The 19484-nt window shown below is 38.6% G+C and overlaps 1 protein-coding gene across 3 annotated transcripts in view; it reads left to right on the top strand.

Moving 5' to 3' along the window:
• Positions 1-19484, top strand: part of Adamtsl3 (ADAMTS like 3) — a 347565-nt gene that overhangs the window by 200926 nt on the left and 127155 nt on the right. For all 3 annotated transcript variants that reach the window (XM_047534772.1, XM_047534782.1, XM_047534791.1), the window contains exons 11-15: positions 5929-6067; positions 7389-7439; positions 8090-8294; positions 16012-16159; positions 17843-17927. In XM_047534772.1, the coding sequence (XP_047390728.1) occupies positions 5929-6067; positions 7389-7439; positions 8090-8294; positions 16012-16159; positions 17843-17927 (628 nt within the window). The remainder of the gene's footprint in view (positions 1-5928; positions 6068-7388; positions 7440-8089; positions 8295-16011; positions 16160-17842; positions 17928-19484) is intronic.

The raw sequence follows: 19484 nt of genomic DNA, 5'->3' as shown, positions 1-19484 counted from the left end.
TTAGGCAAAAGCTGGGGAGTGTCTATAAAGCATGTGTTTTAGTGAGCAAACACGATGTCCAAAATACCTGACAGAAACAACTTAGAGGAGGGGAGGTTTATTTTGAGTTCACAGTTTCAGAGGTTAGTCCATAGATGGTGAACTCCACGGCTCTGGGCCCAAGGTGAGGCCGACCATCATGGAAGAAGGGTGTGATGGAGGAAAGCTGCTCACCTTATGGCAGAAGGGATCAGAGAAAGAGATAAAAGGAAGACCCAGGGGAACCAGATATAACCCCCAAGGGCACATCCCCAGAGATCTGCTGCCTCTAGCCATGCCCACCTGCCTACAGTTGTCTTTAAATTATTATTATTATTATTTTTTTTATTGTAAACAAATGGGATACATGTTGTTTCTCTGTTTGTACATGGCGTAAAGGCATACCATTTGTGTAATCATAAATTTACATAGGGTAATGTTGTTTGATTCATTGTTATTTTTTTTCCCTTCCCCCCCACCCCTCCCACCCCTCTTTTCCCTCTATACAGTCCTTCCTTCCTCCATTCTTGCCCCCCTCCCTAACCCTAACTCTAACCCTAACACTAACCCCTCCCACCCCCCATTATGTGTCATCATCCACTTATTAGCGATATCATTCGTCCATTGGTTTTTTGAGATTGGCTTATCTCACTTAGCATGATATTCTCCAGTTTCATCCATTTGCCTGCAAATGCCATAATTTTATCATTCTTTATGGCTGAGTAATATTCCATTGTATATATATATACCACAGTTTCTTTATCCATTCATCAGTTGAAGGACATCTAGGTTGGTTCCACAATCTGGCTATTGTGAACTGAGCAGCTATGAACATTGATGTGGCTGTATCTCTGTAATATGCTGATTTTAAGTCCTTTGGGTATAGGCCAAGGAGTGGGATAGCTGGGTCAAATGGTGGTTCCATTCCAAGTTTTCTAAGGAATCTCCACACTGCTTTCCAGAGTGGCTGCACTAATTTGCAGCCCCACCAGCAATGTAAGAGTGTACCTTTCTCCCCACATCCTCGCCAACACCTGTTGTTGCTTGTATTCTTGATAATCGCCATTCTAATTGGGGTGAGATGGAATCTTAGGGTGGTTTTTGTCTTTAAATTATTAATCCATCAAATTGATTAATCTACTGATTGGGCTATAACTCTCATCATCTAATCATTTCACTTCCTGCATTAATACAGAAGCTTTTTGGGAACAGCTCATATCCAAATCATAATAGCATGTATTATTTTCATTTTCTATAGAGAAACTGGGAAACAGAGAAATGGAGTGACTGGCTTATCCATATCAAGTTAATGGACATGTTGGTTCTAACATTAGATTCCCATTTTTATCTATTTTCAGGTTTGAAAATATAAACTTTCTTAAAGGAGAAAGGTTCTCTTCTGAAAGAAAAGGAAAAGTTCTGCTTAGTTCAAGGTTTTAGAGTTGAAGATAATTTGGGTAAATTTGTAATTCAGGCCTCCACATACATGCACAGAAGAAGCACTTTTCTGTAGATAACAATCTCTGTGCCACGGTGAAACAATGACTCCCTGAAACAAAGAAGAGAGCCAGAGTAATCAAAGTACTCATTTTCTGATCTGAACTTTAAAACCTAAGAGCAAATGGTTCTACATGAGTGCCAAACCAGGAACCATGAGTTAGTAGGACTTCCAGAGGGACTTGGTGATCCTTCCCCTAAGAGTTCCAGGCACAGTACTGGATGACATGTCAAGCTATGTGCCATGAACTAGGAGCTCATCTTATGGCAGAAGGGTGTTTGTTCTTTAGAACACCCCAAGGAAGGTCTGTTTTAGCCTGTGTTATGTATGAGCATACTGACTTAGAAAGGGTTAAGATTTTTCTGCTGGTGAACAGGTCAGCAGGGATCTGGGCCCAGCTCTGTCTAATGCCAAGAGTCATGCTGTAATGACCGTGCCCCCCTGAGCATCTACTATACCTGAAACCAGGTTAGGGTACACAGTTCAGGCATGGTCCTGTTGGAAGAGCTAGAATAAATCCTGCTTCTTTGGCTCAGCCCAGCTTCAAGTCACTTTTTCCCTCTAAGGTTTCAGCTTGCTCAGAAAGTTAGAAACAGAGCTGAAATCAGGCCTCTCTCCTTTGAACTACTGGTATAATAAGGAGACTCCTGGGTCCCACAAATTTGCAAGTTAGTTCTCTCATCTGGGATTTAGGATTTCTCTGAAATGAGGAGGCAGCCACTTTTGTGGGGAGCACTGGACAGTGCAGACTTCAGCAGGAGCTTGGGTCCCTAGGAGTTAAATGAAGTGCAGTCTGTGGGCTGAATGGGGACTTGGAAGGAAAGTAAAAAGTGAGTCTTCTCAGTTACCAGTTAGTTCTTCCTTGAGTCAGACAAGGGATAATTGACCACTTGATTATGATCCTAAGGCAGTCATTCTTGGGTCGGGTCCCTGGGCCAGCAGCATCAATATCTCCCAGGAACTTATTAGACATACAACCTCTCAGGCCACACCCCAGACCTACTGAGTTAGAAATGCTGAGGATGGGGCCAGCCCAGTGTTTACTAGGCCCTCCAGGGAATTATGTGTACTCTGTACTTTGAGAACCACCTCTATAAGGCAGTATCTCTGGAAAGCAGCTGTAGCCAAATTAACATCACTATGTTTGCCATACCTGTGTTACCTCTTCACTACTATTTATTCAAGGAGTTTTCTTTAGATGAATTATTTTTTTTAAATATAAACGTATTTACAAAAATTATTTGATTTTACTACCTGGAGTGGAAAATGATTATCTCTTGCCTTAGATCTCAATCACAAAAATAAACACAATGAAAACACAGCAATGGAGTAAATAATCTTCAAATTCCTGCCAGCTCAAACATTCTGTCAGCTTATTTTCAATTTCTCTTGAATTTTGCTGAACATGATAAGCATTTTTATGAAGCAAAATTCTTTTAGATCTTTTGAGTTAGTGATTCTCCCATAAGCTCTAGGGAAATTCTTAGAAACATTTGACCTCTCCCCCAAAGCTGATTGAGGTAGAACACTGCTTGGAATTGAGACTATGAACTGGGAAAATCCAATGAGTCTCTCTAAACTGGGGCCAGAAATTTTGGGACCAATCCAGTTCTTGCATGAGAGGAGCTGGGGTTGTAGCTTCGTGGTGGAGTGCTTGCCTTGCATGCATGAGGCACTGAGTTTGATCCTCAGTATAAATAAAATAAAGGTATTGTGTCCACCTACAACTAAAATATTTTTTAAAAAATTTGCACATGAGGGTTCATGTGAAGAGGCAGCATCGCCTGTGAAGTTAAGGATGTGGATTCACTTCTAGGCCTCATCACTGATTAGCTCTGAGACATCTTTGAACCTCAATTTCTCACCAGCAAATAAGACTCTCACCCTTATTGCACTCTGTGAGACAAAGTGAGATGATGCATGTCAAGGAATGTAGGTCAGGGTCTGACACTTAGTGAATGTTCAAGAAATATTTGTTGTGTCAGAATCTCAGCCTAAAACAGTTATGGTAGAGAGCCCCCACAGTGAGTGGGACAGACCTATAAACACCAAAGAGTACTTTACACTCAGAAGTCGAGTTCTACCACCTTAGACACAGGCACACCACAGTTTTAGGGAAGAAAGGGTCTTTCATGGACCCCAAAATGAGAGCAGAGATGGTGGGAGCTTTATCTACTCCTACTTTGCAGATAAACGACATCCCTTTCTTTCTAATTTATTCCTTATCCCTTACACACATTATTCAGAGACATTCCCATTCAGACGTATAAGACAAGAGAAGCCTTATGGCTCTGGAAGGGATGTTTTATAATAGGATCCAGTTCAGTTACGTTGATTAAAATCTTAGCAGGAGAATGGGGGTTTCTCACACTTGGGTGCCCACAGAAAGGTAGTTCTGCTGAACCATGGATGAGCAAGGGAGCACCCAGCAGCAAGGTCCTCCTCAAATATAGTGGTGCAAGAAAGAATAGAGATTTAGGCTGCCATGTTGGGCGGTACTTGCTGTTTTCTGCCCTGGCAGAATTTTACTGCATTTATTTACAGTATCAAGACAATCTGTCTTATTTCCTTGCTTTTAGTTATCTCTAAACTGCAATAAAATTAAAGAGGAAAACTAATTCTCTCCTCTAAATTAGAAACACCTGTTTGTCCCCTGTCTCTTTTTAGAAGTATGTTTCCATTTAGGAGAAAGATTTTCTCTTACTGAAGGAGGTATAATCTCATTCTGTACTTGTTTGGGGGGAAATAAAAACACTCACATGAAACCCACAAGGAAAGCATTACCAAAATTTAATTATATTAGTAATTGAATCTGCATGATTTGTTTTAATGGCATTTCAGAGATTTTTGGATCATCAAGAAAATTAGTTCATTGGTCTCTGCAGTACCACAGGTACTTGGATGGACTTTCTTGGTCTTGTTTGTGATTATCTACACAGGACACCTGAGATCAGTTTGTAGCAAGTATTGAGATTGCCAATGCCATCTGATATTGTGGACTTTCTGGCAAATACTGGCACCTGGGGAACATTTTATTGACTCCATTTGGATTTTCATTCTTGTGGTTTCGACCTTGCTTTTTCATAATGCATACCAGTCTGTCCTCTACACTCAGCTTATGTCCAAGCCATGTCTTGTAGAAAGCTGTCTAGAGGTTTATAAAATTAGATTTCTCTCGGCAATCAGGACTTTAAGTGTATTTTTAGAACATCAGACCAATCAATGCATAGAAACTGAGAGCTTAATGTTAGCTTAGGTGTTGGGTTATTTATTTATTTATTTTTTTAGGAGTTCATTCTAGCTTGAAAAAATCACTTAAAAAAAAAAAGAGTATTTAACTTAATTTTGTATTCATGTAGTGATAGGAGACCTGGAGTTGGATCTTTCCTGAAGGGAAAGTGTCATTCTGTGAGTTGTTTTTAAAATTTTTAGCACTCATGTAGTTGGAATGTTCACTTTCCTCAAAGACAAATTGGATTTAAAAGAATTAGAAGTAAGTCTTCATTCCTTCCCCTTTGAAAGCTTAAGAGGCAGGGTTAGGGAAGGATATAGAGAGATAGAGTTTGTTCCTTCCTGTGTTGACAGTGCTTCTTTCCCCACTTGGAAGGTTTATTGACATTGGAGGTGGCCTGGCTACCTCAGGGCAGAAGATGAGTGAAATGTGGTAGATGCCAACATCCATATATCAATTAAAGAAACATTCAACACAGCAACAAATTAGAAGAAAGGTAGTTCTTAAAAAATATGCTGAGTGAAAAAAAGTAGAAAATGGAACAAGGCTCAAAATATTACCAGCTACATTAAAAACAGATTCTCACAAAACATTGTTGAAGACAATTGTATATTTGAGGAAGCATAAATAATAAATCAGGTATCAGGAGAGCTGGGGAAGATATCAGTATATCAGAGGAGTGGGATATCAGAATGGGAGTGCAATAGGGGAAGAAAGGAAAATAGAAGGAAACAAAAGAGAGGGACTTTGCCCAGTGCTGTGAGGAGGAGGAGGAAGAGGAGGGGAAGGAATGAGGAAACTGCACCTGAGCTCCAAACACTTCTTAAAAGGAGTCCATCCTCACTTCTTTGTAACAAGTGCTAAAAGAACCTCTCTCAGTTCAAGTAGTTGATCTCGGTCTTGGCCACACATTTTAGTCATCTTAGGGAACCTGATTATTTTTTTTAAAAAAGTACTGATTCCCTGTCACTGAACTTCAGTGCTTCTGATTCAACTGGACCATGAATGGACCTGAGCACTGGTGTAGAGTGGAATTCCCCATGTTGTTCTTTATGTAACCAGAGTTGAAAAACAGCAAGTTAAGTTTCTTAAAGGGAAAGAAATGTGTGGCAAGTGGTAACTTTGCCAGCAAGCATGACATAGACAAAAGTTTCCAACCTTTCCTCTTCTACGCCTTTAGGTTATCAGCTCAATTCCGCTGAGTGTATGGATATCCGCTTGAAGAGGGTGGTTCCTGACCATTATTGCCATTACTACCCTGAAAATGTAAAACCCAAACCAAAACTGAAGGAATGCAGCATGGATCCTTGCCCATCGAGGTTTGTGCAACTGCCCACACCCTTTTTGCTTTTAAATTAAAGGAATCAACTGTCACCAGGACTGATTAGTTCTTGCAAGACAAAACTTTTCCATTCCTGACTTTGAACATATGATGGTGGCAGGTGCCTGCATTTACCTTAATAAACATGGTCAATGGGAATTAGGACACATTTGTCAATCTAGACATTCAGATGAACTCTCTGCTGTGGGATTATGTGTCCATAAGTTCTTTATAATGAACTGCCTTGAGCATCTCCTGCATATACAATATTAAAGATATCTTTATTCAAGTATAATGTCTTGTCCATCTGTCAGTCATAAATATCTTTCACTCACCAGGTTAGCCTTGAAACTGGGTCACCCATTACCACATTTTGACTTTTGAAATGCTCACATTAGATTCAGTATAAATCATGCATCATGCAAGGGAGCAAAAAGTTTTAATGCCAAAGCAGAAAAGCTGTGCATCAACTGTCCTATTGCATAATTTAGTACCTGCTGACTTGGATTGCCTGGGGAAGTTTCCTGGCTACACTACAGTATCTTAAAATAACAGCACAGTATCAAGTCCCAGAATCCCCCAGATATGTGCCAGCTGGCTGAGGCAAAAATATACAAGTGGAAAAGGAAGCCTTCTCAGTGGATTTCATTTCCTATCACTGCCTGCCCATTTCCTGTAATCCTGGTTGAACATGCTTACTGATAGAGATCTTTCAAAGGACAAGTTCTGTGAAATAAAACTGTTCTGAAGATTCTACTAACATGACAGCATGTTTGTATCATTAATATATGTTATCAAAATGATCAGGAGAAGGACTAGACTTATCTAAGTTAAGAGAATTTTCCCTTTTGATTAATATCTCACTAGTTCAGTTTTTTATGTTTTCACATACAACTGGGGATAGTTTATGTTAGAGTCATTCCTGAAAATCAAAGAGATGTGACTTCCAGGCACAGTGGCACATGCCTAAAATTCCAGCAAATTGGGAAGCTGAGGCAGAAGGGTCACAAATTCAAGGCCAGCTTGGGCAAAGCAGAGAGACCTGTCTCAAAATGAATGAATGAATGAATAAGCTGATAAAATGGGATCTAACTCAGTGGTAGAATGCCCATGAGTCTAATCCTCCATATAAAGAAAAAAAGGAAAATAAGAGAGGTGGGGGGAGAGATATGGTGGTCGAAGTTTTGGGAATGGTTCATAACATATGGCATTTCTAGTTTTCAATTTGAAAGAGTCCTGTCTCTTGCAATGTCAAATCTGTATTATGTAATAAATGTCTCGATTTAGAGATGATATTCTCTCAATGGTTTTATTTGTAGTGATGGCTTTAAAGAGATTATGCCCTATGACCACTTTCAACCTCTCCCTCGGTGAGTTATATGCTTCCTTTTCCTTTTTGTAATTTACTCTAAGTAATTTTCAAATATTTGTAGCCTCTGTAGCAACTGCCTGCAGTGTACGAGGGATAGAAATTAGATCCTTTCAGAGCTAAGGGAAAACAGACTTCAACTCAATAATAAGAAAGATCTTTCTAAGAATTAGATGGAATAGGCTGTCTGAAAAGGTGATGTTTCTCATTACTGAAGGCATCAAGCGTGTCTTGGACAATTGATATCAGAGAAGGAGCTAAAGCATTGCAATTGGTCAGAAATCTGAATCCCTTTTGACACTGAGGTGACTCGCGTGATTCTTTCTGACTTTGAGTTTCTATGAATCTCTAATAATATGGTCCATTAATTTATAATTGAGAGTTTAAAAGAATCATTTAAAATTTAATCAATTTCTCACAATGGCCCTCTGAAAATAACTAGGGCAAGTATATTATTCTAGTTCAGAGGAGGTAAGTTTCTTGTGACTACAGACTGTGTGGCAGTTCCAATTAAAGTCTTGACTCAAGATCCATGCTTTTTTAGCTGGGCTGCAACTGACACCTTGAGGCCATACTTTTGCACCCATTTTTGCAAACTTGAAACAAACCAACAACAAATAAATAATGTATTTTTATTTGTTTGCTTTTGAGCTGGGAACATAATCCTTGGACTGCGTGTTCCGTGTCCTGTGGAGGAGGGATCCAGAGACGGAGCTTTGTGTGTGTGGAGGAGTCCATGCATGCAGAGATACTGCAAGTGGAAGAATGGAAGTGCATGTATGCACCCAAGCCCAAGGTTATGCAGACCTGCAATCTATTTGATTGCCCCAAGTGGATCGCCATGGAGTGGTCTCAGGTGAATTTAAGAGCATGCTACTTTAAATTAAATCTCAGGTTTTAGCTGGATACAGTGGTGCACACCTGTAATCCCAGCAGCCCAGGAGGCTGAGGCAGGAAGATCACAAGTTCAAAGCCAGCCTCAGCAACTTAGTGAGGTTCCCTGTCTTAAAGTAAAAAATCAAAACAGGCTGAGGATATTGTTAATGGTTAAGTGCCCCTGGGTTCAATCCCTGGTTAAACAAAAACTAGAACAACAACTTAGGTTTTAAGGAATATTTGTTCTGTGCCCAACACTGTACTGGCCAGTATGGGTTACAGAAGTTGTATGTGAATATGGTCCCTGTTCTCAAACAACTCTGGAAGACAGAGGACAATATAAGAGAGACTACAGTCAGCAGTGTTGGTAAGAATTTTTATTATTAAGGGCTGTGGTAGAGCTGGAAGGAACAGGAGTTGAAATAGAGTCAGTCGGGAGATCTTTGCTGCCTTTGTGCTTTAGCCTTGAAGATGTCTAAAATCTGAACAACCAAGAGCCCAAAGAGGACTTCACCATGCCAGATGGCCAGGCAGAGATGGCTGAGGAAAGGCAGGAATACATGAAGCGACTAGAAGTTGACAAGGCCATAATTCATCAAGATTGTAGAACCCATGTTACTAAGAATTGGAAAAATCAAGGTGGAAATGCTCACATGACATTAAAAATGTGTCCTTGATCCAGTCATTATTAAGAAGCTTTACGATGTATTTTGAAGAAAGTAATTTATTTGAAGTAATTGAGGCGATATAGCATGACATTGGGAAAGATCAGAGTCAGGCAGCCTCTTTTGAAAATCATTTAGGGAACAGGTTGTAGAAAAAAAGAAAGGAGAAGAAGAGAAACATACCAGGATATGAGAAGACCTCAAGTCAGATTATCATAGTTTTTTTTTTTTTTTTTAACCAGGAATTGAACCCAGGGGTGCTAAACCACTGAGCCACAATTTTTATATTTTATTTTGAGACAAGGTCTCACTAAGTTGCTGAGGCTGGCTTCGAGCTCATGATCCTGCCTCAGCCTCCCAAGCTGCTGGGATTACAGGCATCCACCACTGCCCCTGGCAGGATTAGAGTATTTCTACTTTCTAGGAAGATGAAAGAGTAGTCCTCTAGAACAAATGAAGTGGGATGGATTAGTCAAAGATGAAAAATGCAGGCACTGGTGTTCAGTATTTTAGTCTTAAACTTCTAATTTCCTAGAGTGTCATACATAATTGACTCAAGTATCTAGTTCTTTTGTGTGATCTCTGTAATATACGTGCATTCATATATTTGTTCATCTATTCAGAGTGTCAGCTACCATGCTGGAGACAAGTGAAACTTGCTCCTACCTCCCAAAACTTAGAGCCCAGTTGCACAGATGTGCAGGCAGGCAAATAGCAAATAGTTGTGATCCAGTGTCATAGGAGATAGGAGTTGGCCTTCTGCATGAAGGGATTCACTCTTCCAGAAGGTGTCAGAAAAAGGTCAGAAAGGAGGTAGCATTTAAACTGGGACTGGAGAACACGTGAGTTGGCTGGGTGTAGAACCACTTGAGTCTTTTTCTGATTTCCCAACTAAATGTTACCTCATAGAATTTCACCCATAGTTATTAGGGCACCCGTTACTGACTCATTTTTATTCACATATCCTCTAAAAGAAGTTTGGAAAATTGCATACCCCTTCTTGTATATTTAGGTTGACATCTAAATTTTTTATTATAAGTCTGAATAATTGCAAAGAATATAATTTCCAACATGCCATGAATGCTGACATTCTAAAGTAAGAGTGTTATAACATGTTTAAAAATGTGTCCAGTGGAACCTAAATGTCATGATGATTTCTCTCTGTGCCATCTTTCATATGGATAACATGAACAAACTTTTTAACAATTTGAATATTTGCATGTTTCTCCCCTTGAAATCATATTTTCAATCTGCTCCCCCTATAGAATTTTTTCCTAATATAATGCATTTTTATACTTTAAAGTCTCTTATTGAAAACTCTATGGTACCTCTCTCCAAGAAAGTACACGTAATAATTTCATTTATTTTAGTTTCCTGTGGCCAGAAGGCTCTTAATGATAAGACTGTTCCCCTGAATTCAGTTATTATTAAATATAATACCCAATCAAACCAACATGACTTTATTTCAAAATTTGGTAAAAAGTTATTATACATAAAAAGTAAAATTTCATTTGAAATTAGCCTTTCTCCAAGATGAGTGAGGCTTTAAAAATAGTACATGTATCCATTGCCGGAATGAGACTTGGGGTCAGCAGTAATTTTGTTCTTAATGTTTACTGTTGGTTTTTTTTTCCATTTATGTTACATATATACCCTTGGAAGACTTGATCACCTGAATAGAGTGGAATTAAAGGAGTTTATTTCAGCAAATTCAAGCAGTTCTTTTAACTCCTGAGTTATGTGCCAAAAATAATGTGGTGGTCTATCATTAAAAATTATTCTTAAGGATTTGCCAGTTTGAAATTTGATTATCTTCTTTTGGTATTGGTGAATGCAAAGAATACCACCATATTTATAAAAGGATGTGTTATCCAGTCATTAAAGACTTGCCTTTTTCAATCAATCGTGCTTCTCCTACTTGCTTCTCCTACCTGCATTAGCCCTTTGAGTCTTAGTCAACATGTTTTCTGTTGACTTAAGAGCTTTTATACCGGACTGGGCACATGGTGCAGGTCTGTAATACCAGCAGCTCCAGAGGCTGAGGCAGAAGGATAGAGAGTTCAAAATCAGCCTCAGCAAAGGTGAGGTGCTAAGCGACTCAGTGAGATCCAGCCTCTAAATTAAATACAAAATATTTACTATCATTATGTCTTTCTGATTGATGGTTCCCTTAGCAGTATGAAAAGTCCTTCTTTATCCCTTCTGACTAACTTTGGCTTGAAGTCTACTTTATCTGAAATAAGGATGGAAACCCCTGCTTTTTTACTGAGTCAATGTGCATGGTAGGTTTTTCCCCATCCTTCCACCTTTAGTCTGTGGATGTCTTTTTCTATGAGATCAGTTTCTTTTTTTTTTATTGTAAACAAATGGGATACATGTTGTTTCTCTGTTTGTACATGGAGTCAAGGCATACCATTTGTGTAATCATAAATTTACATAGGGTAATGTTGTTTGATTCATTCTGTTATTTTTTCCTTCCCCACCACCCCTCCCACCCCTATTTTCCCTCTACATAGTCCTTCCTTCCTCCATTCTTGCCACCCTCCCTAAACCTAACCCTAAACCTAACCCTAACCCTAACGCTAACCCCTCCCACCCCCATTATATGTCATCTTCTGCTTATCAGCGAGATCATTCGTCCTTTGGTTTTTTGAGATTGGCTTATCTCACTTAGCATGATATTCTCCAATTGCATCCATTTGCCTGCAAATGCCATAATTTTATCATTCTTTATGGCTGAGTAATATTCCATTGTATATATATGCCACAGTTTATTTATCCATTCATCAGTTGAAGGACGTCTAGGTTGGTTCCACAATCTGGCTATTGTGAATTGAGCAGCAATGAACATTGATGTGGCTGTATTGCTGTAGTATGCTGATTTTAAGTCCTTTGGGTATAGGCCAAGGAGTGGGATAGCTGGGTCAAATGGTGGTTCCATTCCAAGCTTTCTGAGGAATCTCCATACTGTTTTCCAGAGTGGCTGCACTAATTTGCAACCCCACCAGCAATGTATGAGTGTACCTTTTTCCCCACATCCTCGCCAAACCTATTGTTGCTTGTGTTCTTGATAATCGCCATTCTAATTGGGGTGAGGTGGAATCTTAGGGTAGTTTTGATTTGCATTTCTCTTATTACTAGAGATGTTGAACATTTTTTCATATATCTGTTGATTACTTGTAGATCTTCTTCTGTGAAGTGTCTGTTCATTTCCTTAGCCCATTTGTTGATTGGATTATTTGTATTCTTGGTGTAGAGTTTTTTGAGTTCTTTATAGATTCTGGAAATTAGTGCTCTATCTGTAGTATGAGTGGCAAAGATATTCTCCCACTCTGTAGCCTCTCTCTTCACATTACTGATAGTTTCCTTTGCTGAGAGAAAGCTTTTTAGTTTGAATCTATCCCAGTTGTTGATTCTTGCTTTTATTTCTTGTGCTATGGGAGTCCTGTTAAGGAAGTCTGATCCTAAGCCGACATGTTGAAGATTTGGACCTACTTTTTCTTCTATAAGATGCAGGGTCTCTGGTCTGATTCCGAGGTCCTTGATCCATTTTGTGTTGAGTTTTGTGCAGGGTGAGAGATAGGGGTTTAATTTCATTCTGTTGCATATGGATTTCCAGTTTTCCCAGCACCATTTGTTGAAGAGGCTATCCTTTCTCCATTGCATATCCTTGGCCCCTTTGTCTAGTATGAGAAAATTGTACTTATTTGGATTTGTGTCCATGTCCTCTGTTCTGTACCACTGATCTACCTTTCTATTTTGGTACCAATACCATGCCATTTTTGTTACTATTGCTTTGTAGTAGAGTTGAAGATCTGGTATTGCGATACCCCTGCTTCGCTCTTCCTGCTAAGGATTGCTTTAGCTATTCTGGATTTCTTATTCTTCCAGATGAATTTCATGATTGCTTTCTCTACTTCTGTAAGGTACATCATTGGGATTTTAATTGGAATTGCATTGAATCTGTATAGCACTTTTGGTAGTATGGCCATTTTGACAATATTAATTCTGCCTATCCAAGAACATGGGAGATCTTTCCATCTTCTAAGGTTTTCTTGAATTTCTTTCTTTAGTGTTCTGTAGTTCTCATTGTAGAGGTCTTTCACCTCTTTTGTGAGATTGATTCCCAAGTATTTTATTTTTTTCGAAGCTATTGTGAATGGAGTAGTTTTCCTAACTTCTCTTTCTGAAGATTCATCACTTATGTATAAAAATACATTGGATTTATGAGCATTGATCTTGTAACCTGCTACTTTACTGAATTCACTTATGAGTTCTAAAAGTTTTCTGGTAGAATTTCCAGGTTCCTCTAAATATATAATCATGTCATCAGCTAACAGGGATAGTTTGGGTTCTTCTTTTCCAATTCATATCCCTTTAATTTCTTTGGTTTGTTTAATTGCTCTGGCTAGAGTTTTAAGGACGATGTTGAATAGAAGTGGTGAAAGAGGGCATCCCTGCCTTGTTCCAGTTTTTAGGGGGAATGCTTTCAGCTTTTCACCATTTAGAATGATATTGGCCATGGGCTTAGTGTAGATGGCCTTTACAATGTTAAGGAATGTTCCCACTATCCCAATTTTTTCTAGTGTTTTGAGCATGAAGGGATGCTGTATTTTATCGAATGCTTTTTCTGCATCTATTAAAATAATCATGTGATTCTTAACTTTAAGTCTGTTGATATGGTGAATGACATTTATTGATTTCCGGATGTTGAACCAACCTTGCATTTCTGGGATAAAACCCACTTGATCATGGTGCACTATCTTTTTAATATATATTTGTGTGCGATTTGCTAAAATTTTGTTGAGAATTTTTGCGTCGATGTTTGAGATGAATTTCTTGAAGGCAGCATATTGTTGTGTCTTTCTTTTAATCCATTCTTCCAGTCTATATCTTTTGATTGATAAGGTTAGGCCATTAATGTTCAGGGTTATTATTGAGATATGATTTGTATTTCCAGTTATTTTGGCTTATTTTTGGTTTTTAACTTGACTTGGTTTCTCCTTGGAATGGTTTTTCCTTTAAGGTAGTTCCTCCCTTTGCTGACCTACATTGTTGTTTTTCATTTCCTCCTCATGGAATATTTTATTGAGAATATTATGTAGCGCAGGCTTTCTATTTGTAAATTCTAGGGCTGGGGGTGTGTCTCAGTAGTTTAGTGCCCCTGAGTTCAATCCCTGGTACCCGTACCCCAAAAAAGAACTTTTATGCCCTCCCATCGATATCATGACTTTTTCATCACTTTTAATATAAAACAATTTGTTATCCAACTCATCTCATTCACTGTACTATACCTTTCAATTTTTTTCAAAAAACAAATATATTCTCAGTGATAAGGATTGGCTAGCATTGGTATACATTCAGCTCTGAAAAGGAGCTCTGGAAATACCATGGAATTTTGATATTTCCTTGGTAAGAGTCCAGCTTCTCAGAGGGGCTGCTGAAGAGGGGACAGTGTAGAAAGTGAAACCCAGGGCAAAGAGGCACTACTACCTTTGTTCCTCAGTTGTAGCAGCTATACCACATAAGTCAAGATGCTAATGATAACGGAAACTGTGGGGAAAGGAGGGCCACGGGGGCATAGAACAATGCTGTACTATCTGCTCAATATTTTTGTGAACCTAACATGATCCAAAAACATGAAAGTCTGTTAACTTACATACTTATACACATTTGTATTCTCCAACTGTGTTAGCTATTCGTTGTTATGATCAAACCTGAGTGAACTACTTAAAGGAGGAAAGATTTATTTATTTCAGAAGTTTCAGCCCATGGTCAGTTGGCTTCATTGTTTGGGCCTGTGGTGCAACAGAACATCATGGCAGAAGGGTATGGTGGGGAAGAGCTATGCACATCATGGTGCCCGAGAAGCAGAAAGAGAAGAAGGGGTTTGGGGCAAGAGATAGTCCCCAAGGGCATGCCCTCAAGAATCCACTTCCTTCAACTAGGTTGTACCTCCTGATAGTTAGCTGCAAATCCCTTAATGGATTAATCCACTGATGAGGTTAGAGCCCTTATGTTCCTATTACTTCCTAGAACTCTCACCTCTGAATATTGCCACACTGGGGGCCAAGTTTTCAACAATGAGACTTTGGAGGACATTACAGAGCTAAATATTAACATCAATATATACAGGTAAATTAAAAAAAATATATTGTGGTGCACACCTATAATCCCAGAAACTAAGGAGGCTGAGGCAGGAGAATTGCAAGTTTGAGGTCAGCCTTGGCAACTTAGCAAGCACCTATCTCAAAAATAATATAATAATAAAATAAGGCTGGGTATATAGCTCAGTGTTACAGCAACCCTGGGTTCAATCCCCAGTAACAGGGAGGAAAAACAAAACATGTCCTAGATTTTCACATGACATGAAAACATTCCATTTATAGGCCAGGGTAACTTTTAAATCATAAACAATTCAAAGAAAAATGCTAATAACACAAACTTCACAGGAAGTTAAAAAAAAAGTATGTATTTATCTGGTTGATGCATCTGTAGTATGTTTGCCTATATTGTTTAACTGAATACTCTTTGATGGTCTCTTCAAATGACAATAGCTTTGCAAGATCAATTTCTGTAGACAGAATGGAAAGTTTAACACTCTAGCATGGTTGATTGAAATTTAATTTTCATATTCATAGTTTAGAAATGTTTCATCCAGATTCACAACTTGTTTTGGGTAATATCATATTAAATTTAACCAAACTAAGAAAACCTGAATTGAGTTTCTTTGATATTTGATACAAAGCAAAATAAGATTTCTCTGGGCATTTATTTTTCTTGTACTATGATCTCATCTTAAATAGTTTGTGAATTGAGAATTGGAAGGAGGCTAGTGCAGTAGGGGCCTGGAAAAACAGAAACCACAGAAAAACAGCCTCTGCTCCCTTCATATGTATTACTTATTTGAAAATCTTTTATGTTTAATATTCATGTAGATCAGTGGTTCTCTTTTGCATATGATAAAATAATGCCTTTGTAGACCTATTCATGAAAAAGAAACTCACAGTCTCCTTTTTGTCTCTTTTGAAGTGCACAGTGACTTGTGGCCGAGGGTTACGTTACCGGGTGGTTCTCTGTATCAACCATCGTGGACAGCATGTTGGGGGCTGCAATCCACAATTGAAATTGCACATCAAAGAGGAATGTGTCATTCCCATCCCATGTTATAAACCAAAAGGTAAGTTTTTGGTGCATTTAGTTTAAATCAATGGTGTTTTCTAGCCCTCATTCCAATATTGCAGCTTTTCTGTTTCATCTTATATTCTAATAGAGTGTTTTAATGACAGTTTGCAATAGCGTTGTCCACCTTGATAAGGAAATTGAGCATATGTGATTTATTGAGGAGTGATAACTGAGCTCCTGTGGATTCAGTACACAGGGCTAGATATATAGTTCAGTGTTAGAGCAACCCTGGGTTCAATCCCCAGTAATAGGGAGGAAAAAAAAATATGTCCTAGAGTGGTTCCTGTATGTGCACACTTGTGCTATACACTTCTTGATGGACATCAAGTAATATTATGCAGTCTCTGCCTTCAAGAAAAAGGAGAAGAGAAGAAAAGAAAGGAGAGGAAGGAAAAAGAGGAAGAGGAAGAAGAGCAGAAAAAGGAAGGCATGGTGGAGGAGGAGGGGTGGAAACATCTGTACTGCTCCTCAAGATTTTTTCTCCTTTGTTCCAACAGTACTTTGTATATACCCTTCCACAGAAGCATTATGTTCCTTGAAGGAGGAACAATGTCATGGTCATCATGTGTCATAGTGCTTGGAATGAATTAAGATATTTTTGGTTCCCAATCTAGGCCTATGAGTGCATTTAGAATTTCTCCCATAGTTACCATCTCTCCAAATGAACAGCAGAAATGTGAAGACACCCATGGTTAACAAGTCTTGGCATCATCTATCAAATATATGGTCCTTTCTGTACATTTTCACGTACTTTAGGAAGGCATTACCAATCCTTATGACAAATATCTTCTTCCTTGAAATGGAAAAAAGTTGTTCCCACCTGTTATAAGAAGGACTCCTCTTTAGTATTTTAGATAGGATGTTAAAATTTTCCCTCTTTATTTTTGGGTTCATTATCTATTCAAATAACCTCACAATTACCATTCAACACACACTTGACTGAATCTCTCTTGTGGAAAATAACATCGGTTACCATGACAGATGTACACATTATATAACTCTCAGTGAAGTGCTTTCTCCTTTCTTTTGTGTTCCATGGTACTTTCATAGACACTTTCTTATCATCTGTAATTTCCCTGGAGCAAGCCAAAATTATTTCCTCTCTTACTTCACAACTAGAATGTTTCTTTCCTCACATCTGAGGAGGCTTCAAAGGACAGAAGGAGGCACCAGTTTGCTCCTTCATGCCAGATGTAATTGCTAATTGCCTCCCTCAGCAACAATTACAGTTTGAGAAAAACCATGGCACACACTGTCTTCCCATTTTATTAACCTCCATGTTCTTTGCTTTTTTCTATTAATTTCTTTGTTCAGTGGGCAAAAGAATTTGTGACAAAAGAAAGCAATTTGATATTGTTGAAGCAAGAGATTTAATATGCAAAGAACAGAAAATGGTGTTGCTTTATGAAAGGCATTTTTAGGTTTAACTTCGAGAACACATTCAAATGTATCATGGGGATCATTTGGGTTGTGTTTTGTAGTTTGTGAATTTAAAAACACAAGGCAGAAATTTTTATTCATTCCAGAATTCACCTAATGTACTGTGCTGAAGGACTCAACTTGCATTTGGAAAACATGACCTTTTTATTACTGAAATTTTCAGCCAATAGTGATCATGTATCCAAATCCCTATGATTAATAGTAATTAAGCTTATTGTTTGTGTTCCTTTTTTCTTAGAAAAAAGTCCAGTGGAAGCTAAGTTACCTTGGCTGAAACAAGCACAAGAACTAGAAGAGACCAGAATAGCAACAGAAGAACCAACGTGAGTCCAGGGCTTTTTGTGGGAGTAATCAGGGCATAGCCAGTTAACATGATATATGTAATTTTTGTACTCATCAGAGTACAGTGATACATTCAGTATCCAAATGACCTGGGTTTGCAGACTCTAGAGAGCTTGAGTTGGCTAGAATCTTTCTGTATTTCACAATTCAGCGTCCCACTTTGGCAGTATCTGTGAGAAGACAGAAAAGAACAGTGTTATTTAACTCAAAGCAGATCCAGTGTTCTGTTGCAATTAAGAGATGGGGATAATTTCTAGATTAACATATGATTTAAGTAAGGACCATGACAGTATTATGCAAATAAACCAGTCATTCCATAGTTAAATTTTGGCCAATCTCTACAAAACCAGTTATGTTGAAGTGAATCCAGGTGGCCTAAGTGCTTATAAGGAGTAATCCAGGACTGATATGGTTTGGGGCAATAGAAAACACATGGCACTATGGGTATCAGAACTTAGTCAATTGCTATTAGCAATGTGACCTTAAACAAGTCTTTATAATTTCTCTGTGTCTCATTCTCCTTATTTATAAAATGGACAGGTTGAACTCAATTTCTCCAGGATCCATTCCAATTCAAAATTCTGTGACTGCTATCCACTTGCTACAAGTCTGGATTGCAGTGGTGTCAGTAGAAATGAAGAATCAAGAGCAAATCAAAAAGGCACTGTGGAAGCAGAAATATAGGGACCGAAAGCCAGAAAGGAGCCAATATTCTCTGAAATTTCTAGTACAGAAGTCTATCAGAACAGCAGCACCAATGATGGACTCAAGTAGTGGACAGTTGGTTCCATGACAGACATGTTGAGTCTGTGGTGATGAGAAGTTATCTACAGAGAACATGGACATGCAGAATGAGATGGGAGAGGGGATCTCAGCAGCAGTCTGGCCCATTTCCCTGAGAGATCAAGCCCAGTTTTCCCCTTTCATAAATAAGGACAGTGAGACTTGTCTAAGGTCACGTGGTTAGTTAGCAGTGGTGGTTCTAAACTCTAATATGCATGGCACCATGAGTCCATTTCACCATGATGGCCCTGGAAATAATTCCTTTTAATAGCTCAGAAATTTCTTCTTCAGCACCTCCAGCAATGGGCAGAGTTCACAACTCATTTTAACATTGAACTACCCAAATTATTTGCAGGACTTTTTTTCTCCTGTTGAACCAAAATTTACCTCCTTCTAATTTCTGTTTTCTGAAACAGAAAAAAAAAAAAATTCCACATCTATTTCCTATTCCATGTGACAAGTTGTCATAAATTTGAAGAAAGCTGTCATGGATCCCAAGAGCTTTGTTTTTTCCAAACTCATCATTCTTAGCCTTTTCAGCAGTTTTCATGTGTTGTTTTTAGATCCCTTACCAACCTTATGGCTCTTTTCAGAACACACTCTCATTTGTCAATGTCCCTTTTAACTATGTCCAGTCCAGCTGTAAGCCCCAGGAGAGAGTGGCTTGCTTCCCTGTGAGAAGGTTCTGTGCCTTTAGTGATCAGGCCAAGAGCACTGGCACATCTCAGTGATGACACAGTCAGACTTTTCCATGT

The sequence above is a fragment of the Sciurus carolinensis genome, chromosome 2, assembly GCF_902686445.1.
Source record: "Sciurus carolinensis chromosome 2, mSciCar1.2, whole genome shotgun sequence".
NCBI lineage: Eukaryota > Metazoa > Chordata > Mammalia > Rodentia > Sciuridae > Sciurus > Sciurus carolinensis.
This window is presented reverse-complemented; position numbering and strand designations above follow the sequence as displayed.